This window comes from Castor canadensis, chromosome 12, assembly GCF_047511655.1.
Source record: "Castor canadensis chromosome 12, mCasCan1.hap1v2, whole genome shotgun sequence".
Taxonomy (NCBI): Eukaryota; Metazoa; Chordata; class Mammalia; order Rodentia; family Castoridae; genus Castor; species Castor canadensis.
In genome coordinates this window covers 63,699,348-63,716,364 of record NC_133397.1, presented here as the reverse complement: position 1 = coordinate 63,716,364, position 17,017 = coordinate 63,699,348, and the positions used below count along the sequence as shown (strand labels likewise).

General features: G+C 47.2%; 1 protein-coding gene and 1 pseudogene across 1 annotated transcript; both read left to right on the top strand.

Annotated features, from left to right (window-relative positions):
• The first annotated feature begins 10,564 nt into the window (after positions 1 to 10,564).
• Positions 10,565 to 11,473, top strand: LOC109702887 (tubulin beta-2 chain-like). The gene has a single exon (XM_020188124.2). It carries the CDS (start codon positions 10,571 to 10,573, stop codon positions 11,471 to 11,473), a length of 903 nt encoding a protein of 300 aa, XP_020043713.2. The 5' UTR covers positions 10,565 to 10,570.
• Positions 11,474 to 12,893: 1,420 nt separating this feature from the next.
• Positions 12,894 to 16,972, top strand: LOC109702890 (N-acetyltransferase 8-like; annotated as a pseudogene).
• Positions 16,973 to 17,017: the final 45 nt, after the last annotated feature.

Here is a 17,017-nt window from a genome sequence, read left to right as displayed (position 1 = left end):
AAACGGACTCCACTGTCTAGCAGAAAAGGACCTTTTGTTTTTCTGCCATTATGGCTATCCCAAGGCTCCTCGACATTGATGCCAAGAAGTGGAGTGTGGACAGGAGGCCAGTACCCATCAATCCATAGGAGGTGGCACCTTTGCCTTCCATCTGGAGATGGGGGGGCACTTAGACCTCCAATGGTCACCTTTGCAGAGAGGGCAGGGTCCCAATTGGGGGCAGGGCTGACTCCTGGGCTGTTCCCCCTTAAGCATTCTCTGCAGACGTGCCCCTCCTCTCCACCATGGTAGCAAGTTCAGGATACAGGCCCTAGTTGGGTGGGGCTCTCTCTGAGAGCAGCAATGAGACCATGGTGTCTCTTATCTTTTTCTCTCCTGTTAGGTCCCTGTTGTAGTATACAGACATGGCTAGCTGTATTACTTGATCCAAAGATTTGTTTCCTTTCAGCCACAGACTGAGTGTTTTACAAATATCTGGGGCTGGACTATGTTAGAAATTTGTCTTTGAGGAGAACCTCTCTCACTTGTGACTCTGGGTCCACTGTGGTATGCTTTCTGCTGTAGAAAGGTAAGGGTTTTCTTCATAGTGTTGCTATACTGCAGTCACCTGGAATAGTTTAGAAGTTTGACTTTGGCCCTTTTTAGCCTTTCCACTATGAGATGGCTGAAGTGACATTAATGCCACTTATCTTCCTTACCATTTTTTTTTTTATTTAGCAATGCTGGGGAATTGAACCCAGGGCTTTGCACATGCTGGGCAGACACTCTCCCACTGAGCTACGTCCTCATCCCCAAATATTTTTTTCTTTTTCCTTTGGCTGTACTGGGACTTGAACTCAGGACTTCACGTCTGCAAAGAAGAACTCTACTGCTTGAGCCATGTCACCAGCCCCTTTTAGTGTGGATCTGTCAAGGGGACTGCCTGTGCCCTTGAAGGTATAGGTACATTTATTCCCTCATTTTTAGGTGCCACTAGTATTGGGGTTCATTGTAAATGGTAATCATTTCCAACCTGAGTGGCCTGAGCCAGAACCCATTGCTTTTCTAATGAGGAAAGAGTCTGGTAATACCCTTTCCTGCCAATTCAAAGGTTTGGATCACAGAGATAATGGCTTGGATGCATTTGTCTGGGCATCAGTATGGCTGTCCTGACGTTTTGTAATCTCCCTTAGATCTGATAACTGGAAGGGGACATGCACTCGCCCTCTTCCTACCATTACCTGTTGAAGGCGGAAGCACCCATCAGGAGGTTCTGAATATTAGGGTGGCTTAGAAGGTAGGGCAGAGGGTGGAGCAGTAGGGGTGGACTTTGTCATTGATAAGGGGCTTTTTTGGTCCTCCTTACAAAGAATGACCAGCATTTGAGTATCTAAATAGCAATAATGGAGCCAATCTGGGTGGTCTCAGAAATGAAAGAAAATTTGTATAGGGGACCTCACTTCACTTTTTTCTCCTTTTATAGAAAAGGTAGGTAGAAAGTATAGGAAATTTTAAATGAGAAGTTTAGAGACCACAGTAACACCCATTTTGCTGTTCCTGGGAACTATAACCTTGAGCCAACAATTGGCTTACAAGGAGTGGATCTGGTGGCCCAAGGTGTGAGGTGGGGCTGGGAGCAGGGCCTGCACAAGGCGCCACCCTCCACACACACATACACCCAAGACAAGTGACCCTGTCTGCCTAGGCCTGATCCTGCGACCTGTTGCTTCTCCCTAATTCCTGTGCACTCGCGCCTGCACGTGTTTATTCTAGGGGAAGTGACAGCAGGCCGCAGCCACCACCATTTGCGGCTGGTGGCCTAGGATGTGCATTGGGTCCTCTCTATGGATTCTCTTAGCTATGGCAGGTGTTCCTGCTGTGGCCAGGAGCCGCATCCCTCTGCATGAGCCTGTTTGTTTTCTCTCCTCCTCTTGTGGGGGCAGAGTTAGAGTGAGTGTGGCAGCCACAGTTTTTTTGTAAATGTTTTTGCCTCGCTGGTGCCTAGCAGTTGATTTAAAGTTGCTTTAGACTGAGGAGGCTAACAAACTAGTGGGAATAACTTAAGTCATAAGGTACCATGCTACAAGTTTTTCATGGGAGGCAGGGTCCCAGTAAGCCCAGGGAGGGGAAGGCAGACAGAGACAAAGGACACACGGTGAGACCCTGGAGGGAGCAGAAAAGGGGTCCTGACATCTTAGGTAAGGGAGGGGAAGGCAGAGCCTGGAGGCATGACACATGCCTGAGGGATTAGCGGTCACCTGTGCCTCTAGGTCACTCCCATTGACTGGTACTGGAACACTTTCAGCAACATGAAACCTCCACTCTTGGGTCACTGTCTCAGAAGGGGCATTAGACAGGGGGAAAGGAGAAGCAGTTGTCATATGCCATAATCAATCAGGACTCCCCCAACGTAGCATGAGGCATACCTGAATAAACTCCAGGCTTGGTCTCGCCCCACAGGGAGGGAGCATGAGCTCCCCCAAAGCCAGAATCACCTTGAGGCCAGAGTTGGCAAGGAGCGGCTGGCTTGACACTATGACAGTAAAGTCCCTCAGGAAGATAGGAAGGGACTGGCAGGGCAAGCAGCACAAGGAAGTCTGCTTACGTGGGGAAGGAGGAGGTTCGAGAGAGGTTTTGGTTGGTTTAGAGGCTGATTTAAAGGCTAATAGAACCTGCACAGGGGAACAGGAAGTACAAAAGGAGGGTTTGGAGCAGAGATAGGAAAAGGATTGGGTGTAGGGTATTTCCTTCCATTTACCAGTGCGCTCACAGAAATATTTTAAATCCCTTAAAATATTGGGATTGGAAGTGCCATTAAGTGGCCATTTGGAGGCATTGTCTAATGGATATTGGGGCCAGGCCTGATTACAGGGCTTAAAATCAGGCATTAGGCAAAGGGGCCCAACGTTGGCCAGGAGACATCCCAATAGGAAACTGAGGGAGTTTGGGACAGTCCAATCTCCATAGTGAGGCCTGAACTGAGGATAGGATATGACAGACATCCCTGAGATATTGATCCCTCAGGAGAGAGTAGAGGTGGGACTCCCAGGAGGGACGTCTTCATCACTGGGGTCTCACAGTCCTAGGGGACCCAGTCCCCAGGAAAGAGAGAGAGCCGAGACCTAGTGCTAGGATTTTGAGGAAATAAGAAAGTGACAGGAACCAGACAAGGATGCCCACTATCTCCACTCCTATTCAACACAGTACTGGAATTCCTAGCCAGAGCAATTAGGCAAGAAGAAGGAATAAAAGGAATACAAATAGGTAAAGAAACTGTCAAAATTTCCCTATTTGCAGATGACATGATCCTATACCTTAAAGATCCAAAAAACTCTACTCAGAAGCTTCTAGACATCATCAATAGCTATAGCAAGGTAGCAGGATATAAAATCAACATAGAAAAATCATTAGCATTTCTATACACTAACAATGAGCAAGCTGAAAAAGAACATGAAAATAATTCCATTTACAATAGCCTCAAAAAAAATCAAATACCTAGGTGTAAACCTAACAAAAGATGTGAAAGACCTCTACAAGGAAAACTATACACTTCTGAAGAAAGAGATTGAGGAAGACTATAGAAAGTGAAGAGATCTCCCATGCTCATGGATTGGTAGAATCAACATTGTAAAAATGTCAATACTCCCTAAAGTAATCTACATGTTTAATGCAATTCCCATCAAAATTCCAATGACATTCATTAAAGAGATCAAAAAATCTACCATGAAATTTATATGGAAACACAGGAAGCCACGAATAGCCAAGGCAATACTCAGTCAAAAGAACAAAGCAGGAGGTATCACAATACCTGACTTCAAACTATATTACAAAGCAGTAGCAATAAAAACAGCATGGTACTGGCACAAAAACAGACATGAAGACCAGTGGAACAGAAGACCCAGATATGAAGCCATACAACTATAACCAACTTGTCTTTGACAAAGGAGCTAAAAATATACGATGGAGAAATAGCAGCCTCTTCAACAAAAACTGCTGGAAAAACTGGTTAGCAGTCTGCAAAAAACTGAAACTAGATCCATGTATATCACCCTATACCAAGATTAACTCAAAATGGATCAAGGATCTTAGTATCAGACCACAAACTCTAAAGTTGATACAAGAAAGAGTAGGAAATACTCTGGAATTAGTAGGTATAGGTAAGAACTTTCTCAACGAAACCCCAGCAGCACAGCAACTAAGAGACAGCATAGATAAATGGGACCTCATAAAACTAAAAAGCTTCTGTTCATCAAAAGAAATGGTCTCTAAACTGAAGAGAACACCCACAGAGTGGGAGAAAATATTTGCCAGCTATACATCAGACAAAGGACTGATAACCAGAATATATAGGGAACTTAAAAAACTAAATTCTCCCAAAACTAATAAACCAATAAAGAGATGGGCAAGTGAACTAAACAGAACTTTCTCAAAAGAAGAAATTCAAATGGCCAAAACACACATGAAAAAATGCTCACCATCTCTAGCAATAAAGGAAATGCAAATTAAAACCACGCTAAGATTCCACCTCACCCCTGTTAAAATAGCCATCATCAGCAACACCACCAACAACAGGTGTTGGCGAGGATTCAGGGAAAAAGGAACCCTCTTACACTGTTGGTGGGAATGTAAACTAGTACAACCACTCTGGAAAAAAATTTGGAGGCTACTTAAAAAGCTAGACATTGATCTACCATTTGATCCAGCAATACCACTCTTGGGGATATACCCAAAAGACACAGGTTACTCCAGAGGCACCTGCACACCCATGTTTATTGCGGCACTATTCACAATAGCCAAGTTATGGAAACAGCCAAGATGCCCCACCACTGACGAATGGATTAAGAAAATGTGGTATCTATACACAATGGGATTTTATGCAGCCATGAAGAAGAATGAAATGTTATCATTCGCTGGTAAATGGATGGAATTGGAGAACATCATTCTGAGTGAGGTTAGCCAGGCCCAAAAGACCAAAAATCGTATGTTCTCCCTCATATGTGGACATTAGATCAAGGGCAAACACAACAATGGGATTGGACTTTGAGCACACGATAAAAGCTTTAGCACACAAGGGAGGGGTGAGGATAGGTAAGACACCTAAAAAACTAGCTAGCATTTGTTGCCCTTAACGCAGAGAAACTAAAGCAGATACCTTAAAAGCAACTGAGGCCAATAGGAAAAGGGGACCAAGAACTAGAGAAAAGGTTAGATCAAAAAGAATTAACCTAGAAGGTAACACCCATGCACAGGAAATCAATGTGAGTCAACTCCCTGTATAGCTATCTTTATCTCAACCAGCAAAAACCCTTGTTCCTTCCTATTATTGCTTATACTCTCTCTACAACAAAATTAGAAATAAGGGCAAAATAGTTTCTGCTGGGTATTGAGGGGTTGGGGGTGAGAGGGAGGGGGCGGAGTGGGTGGTAAGGGAGGGGGTGGGGGCAGGGGGGAGAAATGACCCAAGCCTTGTATGCACATATGAATAATAAAAGAAAAAAAAAGAAAAACAATGAAAGGAAAAAGAATGCAAACATCAGCAGTCTTCTGGAGAAGTTCCAGCAGGGCAAGCTTCTTGCCTGAATTGCATCCAGAGCAGGCCAGTGTGACAGGCAGAGGGCTGTGTGCTATGGGGCAAGTTGCTGGAACTACCTGAGGAAGCTCATAGGCTGGGAAAGGCAAATAAGTTGCCCACTATGCTTAGCTAGTGTAATAAGGTGTTTAGTGTAACAAAACAAACAAACAAAAAGAAAAGAAAGTGAGACCACGGCTCTGCGTGCAAGGAGGACTCACCAAGAGAGGACCTTGAAGGAAGATTGACCAGTGGTGGATGCTGATTGGAGGCACCCTGGGGCAGAGGAAATTCCCTGTGAGCAGTGAGGGAGTCTTCTAGGATGGGGGGGGTCCCAGCAAAGCAGCTCAGCTCCCAGAGGAAGGGAATGTGAATTGACAGAGAGAGAGAGAAAGAGAGAGAGAAAGAGTGGGATGAGGGGGAGGCCAGGAGAAAGAGCAAGGTCAATGCTGGGAGCGCACCTGATCCAAGTCACAGCACCAAAATGTTAGGAAAAGTGCCACTCGCAAAGAAAGCTCAAGAGAAAAGTCTCACGTCCAAGAGCAAAGTTTAATGGCAGGCTCGAACTGCCAGGCTGGCCGGGCAAAGATGGCGCAGTGCTGACTCTGGGCTAGGCGTGGCTTTTATAGAAGAGGGAGCTTGAGGAAATTAGCACGTGCACAGGAATCTCTGGTAGGGGTGGAGCTGTCTTAGAGCATGGGAATTTCTGTGAAGGGTGGAGCTTCTTGGGGGAGGCTCCATTTCTCAAGAAGTGAGGCCTGAGGATAAAATTGCCACCAATTCACAAAATGGCAACATTATTATTCTATCACAGGCCATCTTGGCATAAAAATGAGACTATTTGAAAGACACTGAAGCAAAAAAGGACTGGAGGTGTAGCTTAAGTGATTGACAGCCTGCCTAACAAGCTCAAATACTGCCAAAGGAGGGGAAAAAGTTGCTTTTTGGTGTCTGCCCCTGCTCTGTATCTTAAACTGCAAGGTTAGCTACTCTTGGGAAAAGAAACTTTTAATCAATAACTTTTCTTTAGAGTTACAGGACCCAGAAATCAGGTAACCTTCAACTTACGGCAGCATGTATGTCAGAAAAGCAGACATGGCAAACTTTATTGCCACCCCAGCATAGTCCCACCTGTCAGAGGGTACAATTCCCCAAACTCCTCTATAAGCCTTCACCTATCCATGATGGCTTTCCTTAGAATGAGAGTCAGAGAGCTCCATCTTCCAACTTGCTAGCTTTTTGTCATAAAACTCTTTTTCCCCCAGTTACTCAGTCTCTCCATTACTGGCAGCAGAACCAGACTCTTGACGTAACAATCCTAGGTCACCTGCCCATCTGTGTGTGCTGTGTGTCTTTACACAAAGACACACATATTTTCAGGATAGAGTTCAGGACTCAAAGTCCATGTTAAGCTCAGGTTATCCCCCAGAGCCTGGGAGGTAGGGGCTTCCTCCAGGATGATCCCACCTCAAAGAGGTCACCCAGGTTCTTGAGAAGACTGTCTGGGTGTACAGTTGTCAAGAGTTTTATTAGCTGTTAAGGTTTGCACACATCTCAAAGTGGCAGAGGAAGCTTTGATAATGATAGGTTTTCTAAGGGCAAAGCTCCAAAAGAAGGGCTGGGAAGGGAGATAGGATATCTGCTCCTTCCTTTCTTCTTTCTTCCTTTCTTTCTTTCTCTCCTTCTCTCTCTCCCTCTCCCTCTCCCTCTCCCTTTCCCTCTCCTTCTCTCTCTCTCTCTTTGGTCCTACAGATTGAACATGAGGACTCAAGCATGCCAACTGAAGCTATATTGTTGAGTGATACCACCCCCCTCTTTATTTTTTTTTAAACAGGGAGAATTTGCCCTCACCCTGATTTTGAAAGCAGTGACCTAAGACTCCTAGGTCAGGCCACCACCTCAAAGCCAAACACAAAGTCTACAGAAGGAAATGTTCTCTTTTTCTTAATTACTCAACCACCACCACCACAGCAACAAAAACCAAATTGCTTAGCATTTTGTTTGAATGCTCTGCATGTTCCTTTCTAGAAAATCCCAACTCTGAGGAAAGGAATGAACATTAGCTAAGATAGTTCAAGGTTCTGGGTTTTTTTTCTTTCCCTATCCCTTACATAGGTCCCATGGGTAACCACTCATTTGCACAAAGCACAACTTGAATGATAAGAGCTTTTCCACCCAGGCTACATGAACATCTTTTGTGTGTGTGTGTGTGTGTGTGTGTGTGTGTGTGTGTGTGTGGACTGATCAGCAGCAAATGTCCAATTCCAGGCCAGCTACCATGAGGCTCTTTGACCCATCCATTCTTTAGTAATTTAGTTTTAGTAATGAACTAGAACCACAGAATCTTCAAACAGGAAAATGTTTCACAAATGATCTAGTTTGTTAGTTTGACCTTTTGGGCATCAAGGATACCTTTGAAGATCTGATGTAGAAATGATCCCATAAACATGTCTCAGCAAAACCAGCACCTTCACTAGGAAACTGGAATCTCACCAAAACTAGGCCAACCCATAGCTGCCTGAAACCTGACTCTCTGCCCCCCGCACTGTGCTATAAGACTGCCCTAAGACTCAACTGCAAGACCTTTGCAAATCCTCTGGCTGCTTGGGAAACCCCAAACTTGTAAGGAGAACCCTATGTCCATCTAAAACCTCCACCTATCTTCATGTCCATGTCAACATCCCCTCCAGTCAGAAAGGCTTTATCTTCTTTCCTGTGGCAGTGAAGTCCAACTCGCCAAGATTCTCCCAGACGTTTTTGTACCAGGCCTCAGGCCCTAGGAAACTCTATTTCCAGAACTGATTCCTGGAGTTTTTCTTGCATTTTGACTGAAGCTTCTACCCAGGAGAATTGAGGCTTGGGTGTGAACTAAAAGGACTAATGAAGGACAAGTGCTAAAACTAGCTCTTGTCACACAGCATTGTGAATGTCCTTAATGCAGCTGAATTGTGCACTTAAAAGTGGCTTACAGCAGTAAATTCCATGTTTTCCATATTTATCACAAAAAAAGAAAGAAAATGGACTCTTAGGTAAGTCCCTCTCATAGCACCTTACTGTGAACATTGCTATCATAGTTTCAGCTCTGCACTGGCTAGTGACCTGGTAAGAGCAAGGACATGCCCTAAGAAGTGGGTATCAGGGTTCATGGACTGAACGTGTGGTTGGTGCTGGAAGGAGAAGCAGAGGTGACTTTGGTCACCAGCTCCAGAGCAGCTATGGGCTCCCAAGAAGTCAGGGCAACTTTGTAGATGTCAAGGTCCAATTTGGCTCATATTAACTTAGAAAATACATTTTCTTTTGGAAACCAACAATAAGAAATGATATGAATTATCTCTCATATATTTGGAAATTAATGAGATATTCACTCAGATTTCAGAGGTCCTAAAACTAGAATGTATTCTTCAGTCTCCTCCTAATTTTCCCCATCACTCATCAGCACAACAATCCGCCCCTTTTCTGCCCGTTCCATAATAAGCTCAACCAGAGTGGTGGGGAGAAGAGAACCGAATATTTGCAATCTGAGGTCTTATCCTCAGACTACCAGCACACATGTTGCAGCCTATCAGCATCCATACCCGACTGAGGGACAATCCCCACTGTAGGCAATGGTCCCAGGTGACTCATCCTCAGCTCCTGGGAAAACTGTGGCTCCCTGTTTCTATGAGGCAGCAGTGTCTTAGGTCTCCCAGCGGCGCTCCATCTGTATTGGCATGCTGCCACATTGGGGCTCCTCTGTGAGGTGTGGATAATATTAGGCATGCAGGAGTCCTCCATCTCTCTTCGAGATCTGGCTTTCTGAGCTCATGTTGATCATTTTCTTTTCCTTTTTTTAACCCAGTGTTGTGGATAGAACCCAGGGTCTCATGCATGCAAGCATTGTACTACTAAGTTATACGCAGTCTGGTCTCCAAACTCCGTAAGGGTCTTGGTCCATGGGACCAGACCACTATTCAGATAATCTCCAACTTGCTTCTCCTGCTGCAAATGTACACATTTAGTCCTCAGAAAACGTGAGTGGCCTTGAGACTGATGAGTTAATATCTGCTAACTCTGTGAATGCTGGAGCTTAAGCCCTCATCTTTCAGCTGATGGGGAACAGGGATGCCACAAATTTAACCATGGCTGGAGAGCATCCTACATCCAATAAAGTACAGTGAAGGAAGAACACAGAAGCTTCAGGAGCCATTCCATCACCTCTATTCCTTAAGCCAATTGTAAGTAGCTTTTCCATACTTACAACATAAAAGTCCTAAATGTCAAGTTCAGCCTTCTACCACAATTATTCTGAGTTTTTAAGATTCTATTATGCACTCACTGTGCCCTCAGCCCCACCTTATGCGTCAGCAGCAATGTCTCCAACATCTCTTGTTCTTCATGCCAAGTGCACATGGCCTGGCACATGGCAAGGACTCAGCTGTTCTGTCGTGAATAAAGAAATAAACCAGTTATGACAGAGAAAGGCCCTCAAAAATGCAGATGCTACACTAATGCATGAAAAGCTTTTGGGTAAACTGAGATTTAGGGGAAGCCACAGTCACCAATGAGCACACAGGAGGATGGAGGGCAGGGACAGTGCCCAAGACTGTTGCCCTTCATCTTGACTTGGGCTTCTGCCTTGGTAAACTCAGATTCATTAGGGCACCCACCTAGGAGCCTCTGCTCTCCACACTTCTTTGTTGAACTTCTGCTTAACATTCAACTGTTAGAGACAATAATAGAATGTCCTGAGGACAAGGTAACAAATGCACACAGACACACTATTCAGAATTGTTGCTAAACCTTAGCCTTGAAATCTGATGGATGTCAAAGACCCTAAAAACTCAGCATCTTCCACCAAGGCCCTGGATTCCAGCTGACTCACAGCTTCTGGGTTATCCTGAGAAAACTGCAAGTAGCACCTACAGCCAAGTCTTAACCTTTCCAAATCTCCCACAGCCCAGCAGCCTCCTAAACGCCTTTGCCACAATCTTGGACATCATCTGACCCCAGCCACGAGTACCCACAGCAGCTACCGGGTCCGGCATGGGCACCCTGCTCATCAACAAGGTGCGTGAGGAGTATCCAGACCGCATCATGAACACCTTCAGCGTCATGCCCTCGCCCAAGGTCTCGGACACTGTGGTGGAGCCCTACAACGCCACCCTCTCCATCCACCAGCTGGTGGAAAACACGGATGAGACCTTCTGCTTCGACAACGAAGCCCTGTACGACATCTGCTTCTGCACCCTGAAGCTCACCACGCCCACTTATGGCGACCTCAACCACCTGGTGTCGGTCACCATGAGCGGGGTCACCACCTGCCTGCGCTTCCCCGGCCAGCTGAACGCAGACCTGCGCAAGCTGGCGGTGAACATGGTGCCCTTCCCGCGCCTGCACTTCTTCATGCCCAGCTTCGCGCCCCTGACCAGCCGCGGCAGCCAGCAGTACCGCGCCATCTCGGTGTCCGAGCTCACGCAGCAGATGTTCGACCCCAAGAACATGAGGGTGGCCTGCGACCCCCGCCAGGGCCACTACCTGACGGTGGCCTACATCTTCCGAGGCCGCATGTCCATGAAGGAGGTGGACGACCAGATACTCAACGTGCAGAACAAGAACAGCAGCTACTTCGCGGACTGGATTCCTCACAACGTGAAAACCGCCGTGTGCGACATCCTGCCGCGGGGCCTCAAGATGTCAGCCACCTTCATAGGGAACAACACGGCCATCCAGGAGCCGTTCAAGCGCATCTCGGAGCAGTTCTCGGCCATGTTCCGGCGCAAGGCCTTCCTGCACTGGTACACGGGCGAGGGCATGGACGAGATGGAGTTCACGGAGGCCGAGAGCAACATGAACGACCTGGTGTCCGAGTACCAGCAGTACCAAGATGCCACCGCGGAGGAGCAGGGAGAGTTGGAGGACGAGGAGGAGGAGTTCGAGGAGGACTGAGAACTTCTGGAATAAAGCTGCCTTGGAGAGCGAGTGGTGTTGTGCTCACGTGTGTCTCTTTTAAAGTGTTTTTAGAAGCATGTCTACACAAATAAAAAAGCCATGTGTCTTGTGTCTGTCAGCAGGACATCAGCTCTGCTGGAGCCTGAAAAGAACAACTGCAGCCCAGCAGGTGCATAAACACTATGGCTGAGTGAGAGCCTGACGGAGAGAAGGAGGAGTGGAGAGGGCAGTGTGGGGAACCACCAGGATCTGTTTTTCCAGGGCCAAGTACAGATTGGGCAGGGAGAAGCCCAGCAATGAAGGACTTTGTTGTTGAACCAATGGATCTGGACTCTTTCCCATGATGAGAGAGCCTTGGGTAAGTAGCACAGTCCCCAGGCTTCCAGCAAGTGTGTTCAGGGACCATGGTGGGCTTCAGAGTTGTTGGACAGGTGTGCTGGGTAATAGATGCTGTGGCCTGATGGGACCAGGAAGAGGGGTGAGAACTCCTTGGCCATCCCAGAGTCTGTACATTCCCATGTTAATTCTGCAGGGATCACAAAGGTGAGTGGACTTTGGATCCCTGCTCTGTCACTTTCCAACTCTTGACCTTGGGTTTTATGATTATCCAGGAGCCAGCCAATGAGGTGCAACCCAGCACTGTTCCACAGTCTTTCCTAGTTGCCACTAGGAGGCTGAGGCTGTTGAAGACACTCCTAACTCTGTGATAGCAGGTGAGAGAACACAGGTGTGAGGCTGGTGGTTTCAGTGTGGGCCTGGAACCACCTGGGACTTCCTGGGACTTCAGGCTAGTCCCTATTCACGATGGGCTGGTTTGGTGCTTAGCCCTTTGCCATGTCTTCAGCCTACACCTTTATAATCAGAGGGAAGGGGACTTTGCTGGAACTCAGGCTTGGGAACACAGCATTCTGCAATATATGAATTCTGGAGAGGGAACAAAGAGCTGGGGACACAAAGTGGTCCTGCCACAATCAATGCACCAAGAATTTCAGAGAGTCCCTAATAGGGTAAAATAAGTGAAGGGGAAGGGCCTGTATATATCAGTGCTTCAATAAGATCCTCAAAACAATCTTAGAAGGCAGGTATTATTTTATCATGCTCAACAGGTGAAGACACCCAGGCTCAGAGAGGTTAAGTGACATGCCCAAGGTCACACAGCTAAAAAGGGGGAGGAACCAAGATTCTAATCAGGTGTTTCTGACCCTACATCTTCTCCTAATGGTGGTGTCATGCTACCTTTTGGGTGACCGCAGAAAGACACACCCTTAAGCAGGGTCTCCATGTTTTCTGGGAGGCTGGATGTTATATGAGGAACTCACATGGCTTCCTCTCTCTTCTACAGGGCAGCAGGGAAGGTGTGTGGACACATTTAGCTGTTGCTTCTGGACATTGAGATCTCAGACACAGAAGTCTCTGCATGGCTCCTTATCACATCCATAAATACCAGGAGAGCAACCACAAATGGATTCCAGGCTTGTTCTCCAGGGGCATGGAAGAAGACATCCCTGCAACCTTTCAACTCATGCTAACACTACCCCAGATTCTCCTGCTCTTACTTGGGGTGCCTCTTGCTCTACTCCTGATGTCTGACTCCTGGCTCCCAGCTGTTGTATGCTGCTTTATCCTGCTCCTTTTCCTGTGGCTCCTGGCCAGTTACCCCTGGAAGAAGCATGTGGATGCATGTCTTCACACACATCACTAACATCACCAAGTTCTACCTGAGTGTGTGTGGCTCTGGCTTCTGGGCGGCTGAGTGTGGAAAGCGGGTGGTGGTCATAGTGGGTGCTCTGCCAGTCAAGGCTCCCCCACTAGGGAAGAAGCAGTTGGAGATTTTTCGCCTGATTGTAGCCTTGGAGCACCGAGGAGAGGGGATAGCAAAAGGCCTGGTGAGGACTGTCCTCCAGTTTGCCCGGGACCAGGGCTACAGTGAAGTTGTCCTTGAGAACAGCATAGTACAGCATGAGGCCCTGGCCCTCTACCAAAGAATGGGCTTCCAGAAGACAGGTGAGAGCATTTGGTGCTTGAGCTTAAGGCTAATCCCTATTCCTACAATTCTTTTGGCATACAGCCTCCCTTCTGCTCAGGAAGGAGGGCTGTGATGCTACTTTTCTGTGTATCAGTAAGGATCCTATTAATTTGCTGTGGTAACAAACAATCCCTGATATTTAAATAATACAAATAATTAAAGTTCATTTTTTTTCATCATATTGCAGTCTGCTTGATAGTGAGGTATAGGCATTGTTGCTTCTGCTCCATCCTATCTTTCTGAAGTGCCCATGTTTCATTTTCTATTACTACAGTAAAGTTGCATAGAACATACAAAGCAGTAATGAACATATATTTCGCTAATGAGCCTGCAGAACAGCAGTCCTCTTGGGCTTGGCTGGGCAGCTTTCAGGATCACAGGATAGCTGTAGGAATGTCCGAGGTTGGCTGAATCGCCAGGATCACTGTGCATCATCCTGTTCCATCAGGCCTTGGCAAATGAGCTGAAGCAAAAACTGAGAGGTGGGAAAGCATTTCCAGGCCCCTGCAGGTGTCACATGCGGAGAAACCTGAGACTCGGGGGGAATGAAGTTGCCTTTGCAGTAAGGTGCTTCACAAGCATAGAGCAAAGGGATGGGAGGCAGCCCTGTGAGAACTGGGGCTGTGACACACTCCATTTGACTAGAACCAGGCCTGTGCAGAGGGGGAGGATGGTGGCCACCAAAACAGTGGGGGAGGTTTTCATGGCCTGGCATGGATATGGTGAGTTCTAGGACCATGGCTTGACTCCATGACATAGGCCAGCATGACTGACCCATGGAGAGTTTCTCTGTGTCCAGGAAGAGCATATAGACTGGTGAGTCCCCCAAAGCTGCCACCCTTGGGACTCAGGCTTAGATGCAGGTTCTTTCTCTAAAAACTCAGGGACTCCAGAAACTAGGATGCCTCTACTATGACCCTGTCATTCTGCAAGCCTCCAGCCAGGGGTGAGTTAGAATATGGTCTGTACTGATGTTTTCAGGACTGTCCCACTTTCCCAGCTAACATTGAGTGCCCTTGGGAATCTGGACCCTCTCGTGAGTCTTCCTAACCCAGAGGCTCATCTCTCCCTGGTCAAAGGAGTACAGGAGCCCCTCAGCCAGTAACTCATGACACTTGGGAAGTATTGGAGGAGCTACTCCAACCCTGACATTGTGTCCTGCTCACAGCTACCCCTACTGAAGGATCTGCCAGGTAACTCTCTGCCAGTCCTGCAACTGGCTTTGTCACAGGCTTATTTCACTTCCACAGAGCACTTTTGCCAGGTCATAGGATGATTCCAAATGGAGGCAGCTTGTAGGCCAGACCAGCCTCTTCTACATCTTCTATGCTGCTCCCCTTGTCTTGGCCTTTCCCCTCCATATGCTCATCTCACTCCTTCCAGCTTGCCTCCCTGTGCTGCTGGGAAAACTAAACCATCCACCTCTGTGTTCCCCGCCTGGCCCCCATCCTTACTAGGGTCCACACTAGGTGACTGCTGCCCCCTAGCTGTGGTTCCAGGTTCATACACAATGGTGGGCCCTGCAGGATACCTCCTGTAAGAAAGTACAGGCCATGCAGCCTCTGTCCTGCTGTGCAGCCACCAGCTCTCCTCACTTAGAAAGGACAGTGCTTCCAGGATCATTTCTCAGTGGGTACAGGGAAGGGTAGGACATGAGGTAGGACTATGGTGTTCTCTGCACCTGACTGTTTTATTCAATTCAGTGAAATGGTTTTATTCATGCAGAGCCCATGTAGGCAAGCCGTGATGGGGCCCAGATAACAGGATCAGAGAGGCCAAGAAAGGACCAGGATGGAAACTTTGTGATAGTGAGGTGATGGGGAGGCCTGGGCACTCTAGAATGTCATGCAAAGTCCCACCCTGACCTCTGGTGGAGGCTCCCTCAGGGGCCATGGCTTCTGCTTCTGGACACTCAGACCCAGGACAGCAGCTTGGCCTTCCCTGCCTCAGCCCCTGCACTCACTCCCCAAATACAGCCAGCTGCTGTAGTTGAGTGAACTCCTCTAAGGACCGTTTAGGGTGCTGTTCTCTTCGTCTGGCACATTCTCACACCCCTCCTCTACCCTTACCTTTGTAGGTTCAACAATAGCTCCACGTGAGGGGATGGATGACTGGGTTGGAACCTATGAGCAGGAAGGAAGCCCTTCATCCTGCTTGTATTTTAGCTGTTGCTAAAATTTATCCTTTGCTCTTCAAAGGGCTGTCCTCACACAAGCTGCCTTATGCCTGTTAAAAACAGGTTTACCTGGAGCTAAAGTCACTGTGGGGATGTAAAGTTTAGACGGAGCAAAGCTGTTAATGGTGGCTTCTTAGGAATAGTGACTACTGTGCACACTGACCCAATTGTACTAACTAGGGACAGGAGTCACAGAGGTGAAGACACATAGTAGAGACTGGACTAAGATTTGATCCCCAATCTGTTTGATTTTAAAATAAAAAAAAATTTTTTTGTCCAATTAACAAGTCTTCCCTCAGTGTTTATCTTGGTTGTGTGGAGACTGAGGCATAGAAAATTTAGATCCTACCTTCAGAATATAAAATTGCAAATACAAATAGGATTTCTTGGAAGGGCACATACAAGGGCCCTTGAAGCTTAAGCTTTGTAGCTTCACAGTAAATGTGCTGTTCCCATTTTTACCCTTACTGGGTTACACAAGCTACTTGTTTCTTGTTTAGTCATTCAACACACATCAACTGAGCTCCTACTAGGAGCCAGGCTTGTCTGGGTACTTAATAACATTAGTGATACCAGGCCCCAGTGGGTGGCTCATGCCTGTAATCCTAGCCACTTAGGAGGCAGCAATTGGAATCAAGATTCAAGGCCAGTCCAGGAAATAGCTCATGAGACCCTATCTTGAAAATACCCAACTTAAAAAAGGACTGGCAGAGTGGCTCAAGTGGTAGAGTTCCTGCCTAGCAAGCATGAGGCCCTGAGTTCAAACTCCAGTACTGCCAAAATAAAGAAGAAAAGAAAACATTAGTGATATATCAAGCCAAAGAGATTGGATCCCTGCTGGTAGAGAATAAGAACAAAAAGGTATCTACATCATTTTGAGCATGTTGGAAGGTGTCGGTAAGGGAAGGGATGGGCAGGGGCCAGAGTGAACTGAATTCTTCTTAGGGTGGTATGGGTAGGACTGGCAGAGAAAGAGGCCTGGCATAAGGCTGTGTTAGGAACCAGTCCCCCTTGAGAGGGCAACCCCTGACCTCCTTGCCAGGTAGGCCCCCAGCGACCATGTGACACAACACCTCAGCTTCTCCTCACTCAGTGTCCATCCAGACACAGGTAGGGTTCTCTGCTGTGAACAATATCCTCCTTCAGCCAGCCCTGGCTAATCAGCCCTCTCTATGACTACAAGACGGAGGCCAAGGCTCCCCAGAGGCTGCTCATCTGGGACTCATCTTTGCCCTGGACTACCAAGCCCATGGCCTTTAGGATAATCCATGAGCCAGACCAACTCTTCCTGTGAAGACCCTGCAGGATTCCCTCCCTGGATGAATTCCAGGTGAGCAGC

Excerpts from the sequence above, each read along its gene's own strand:
- LOC109702887 (XM_020188124.2), top strand. The coding sequence starts at position 10,571 with ATGGGCACCCTGCTCATCAACAAGGTGCGTGAGGAGTATCCAGACCGC.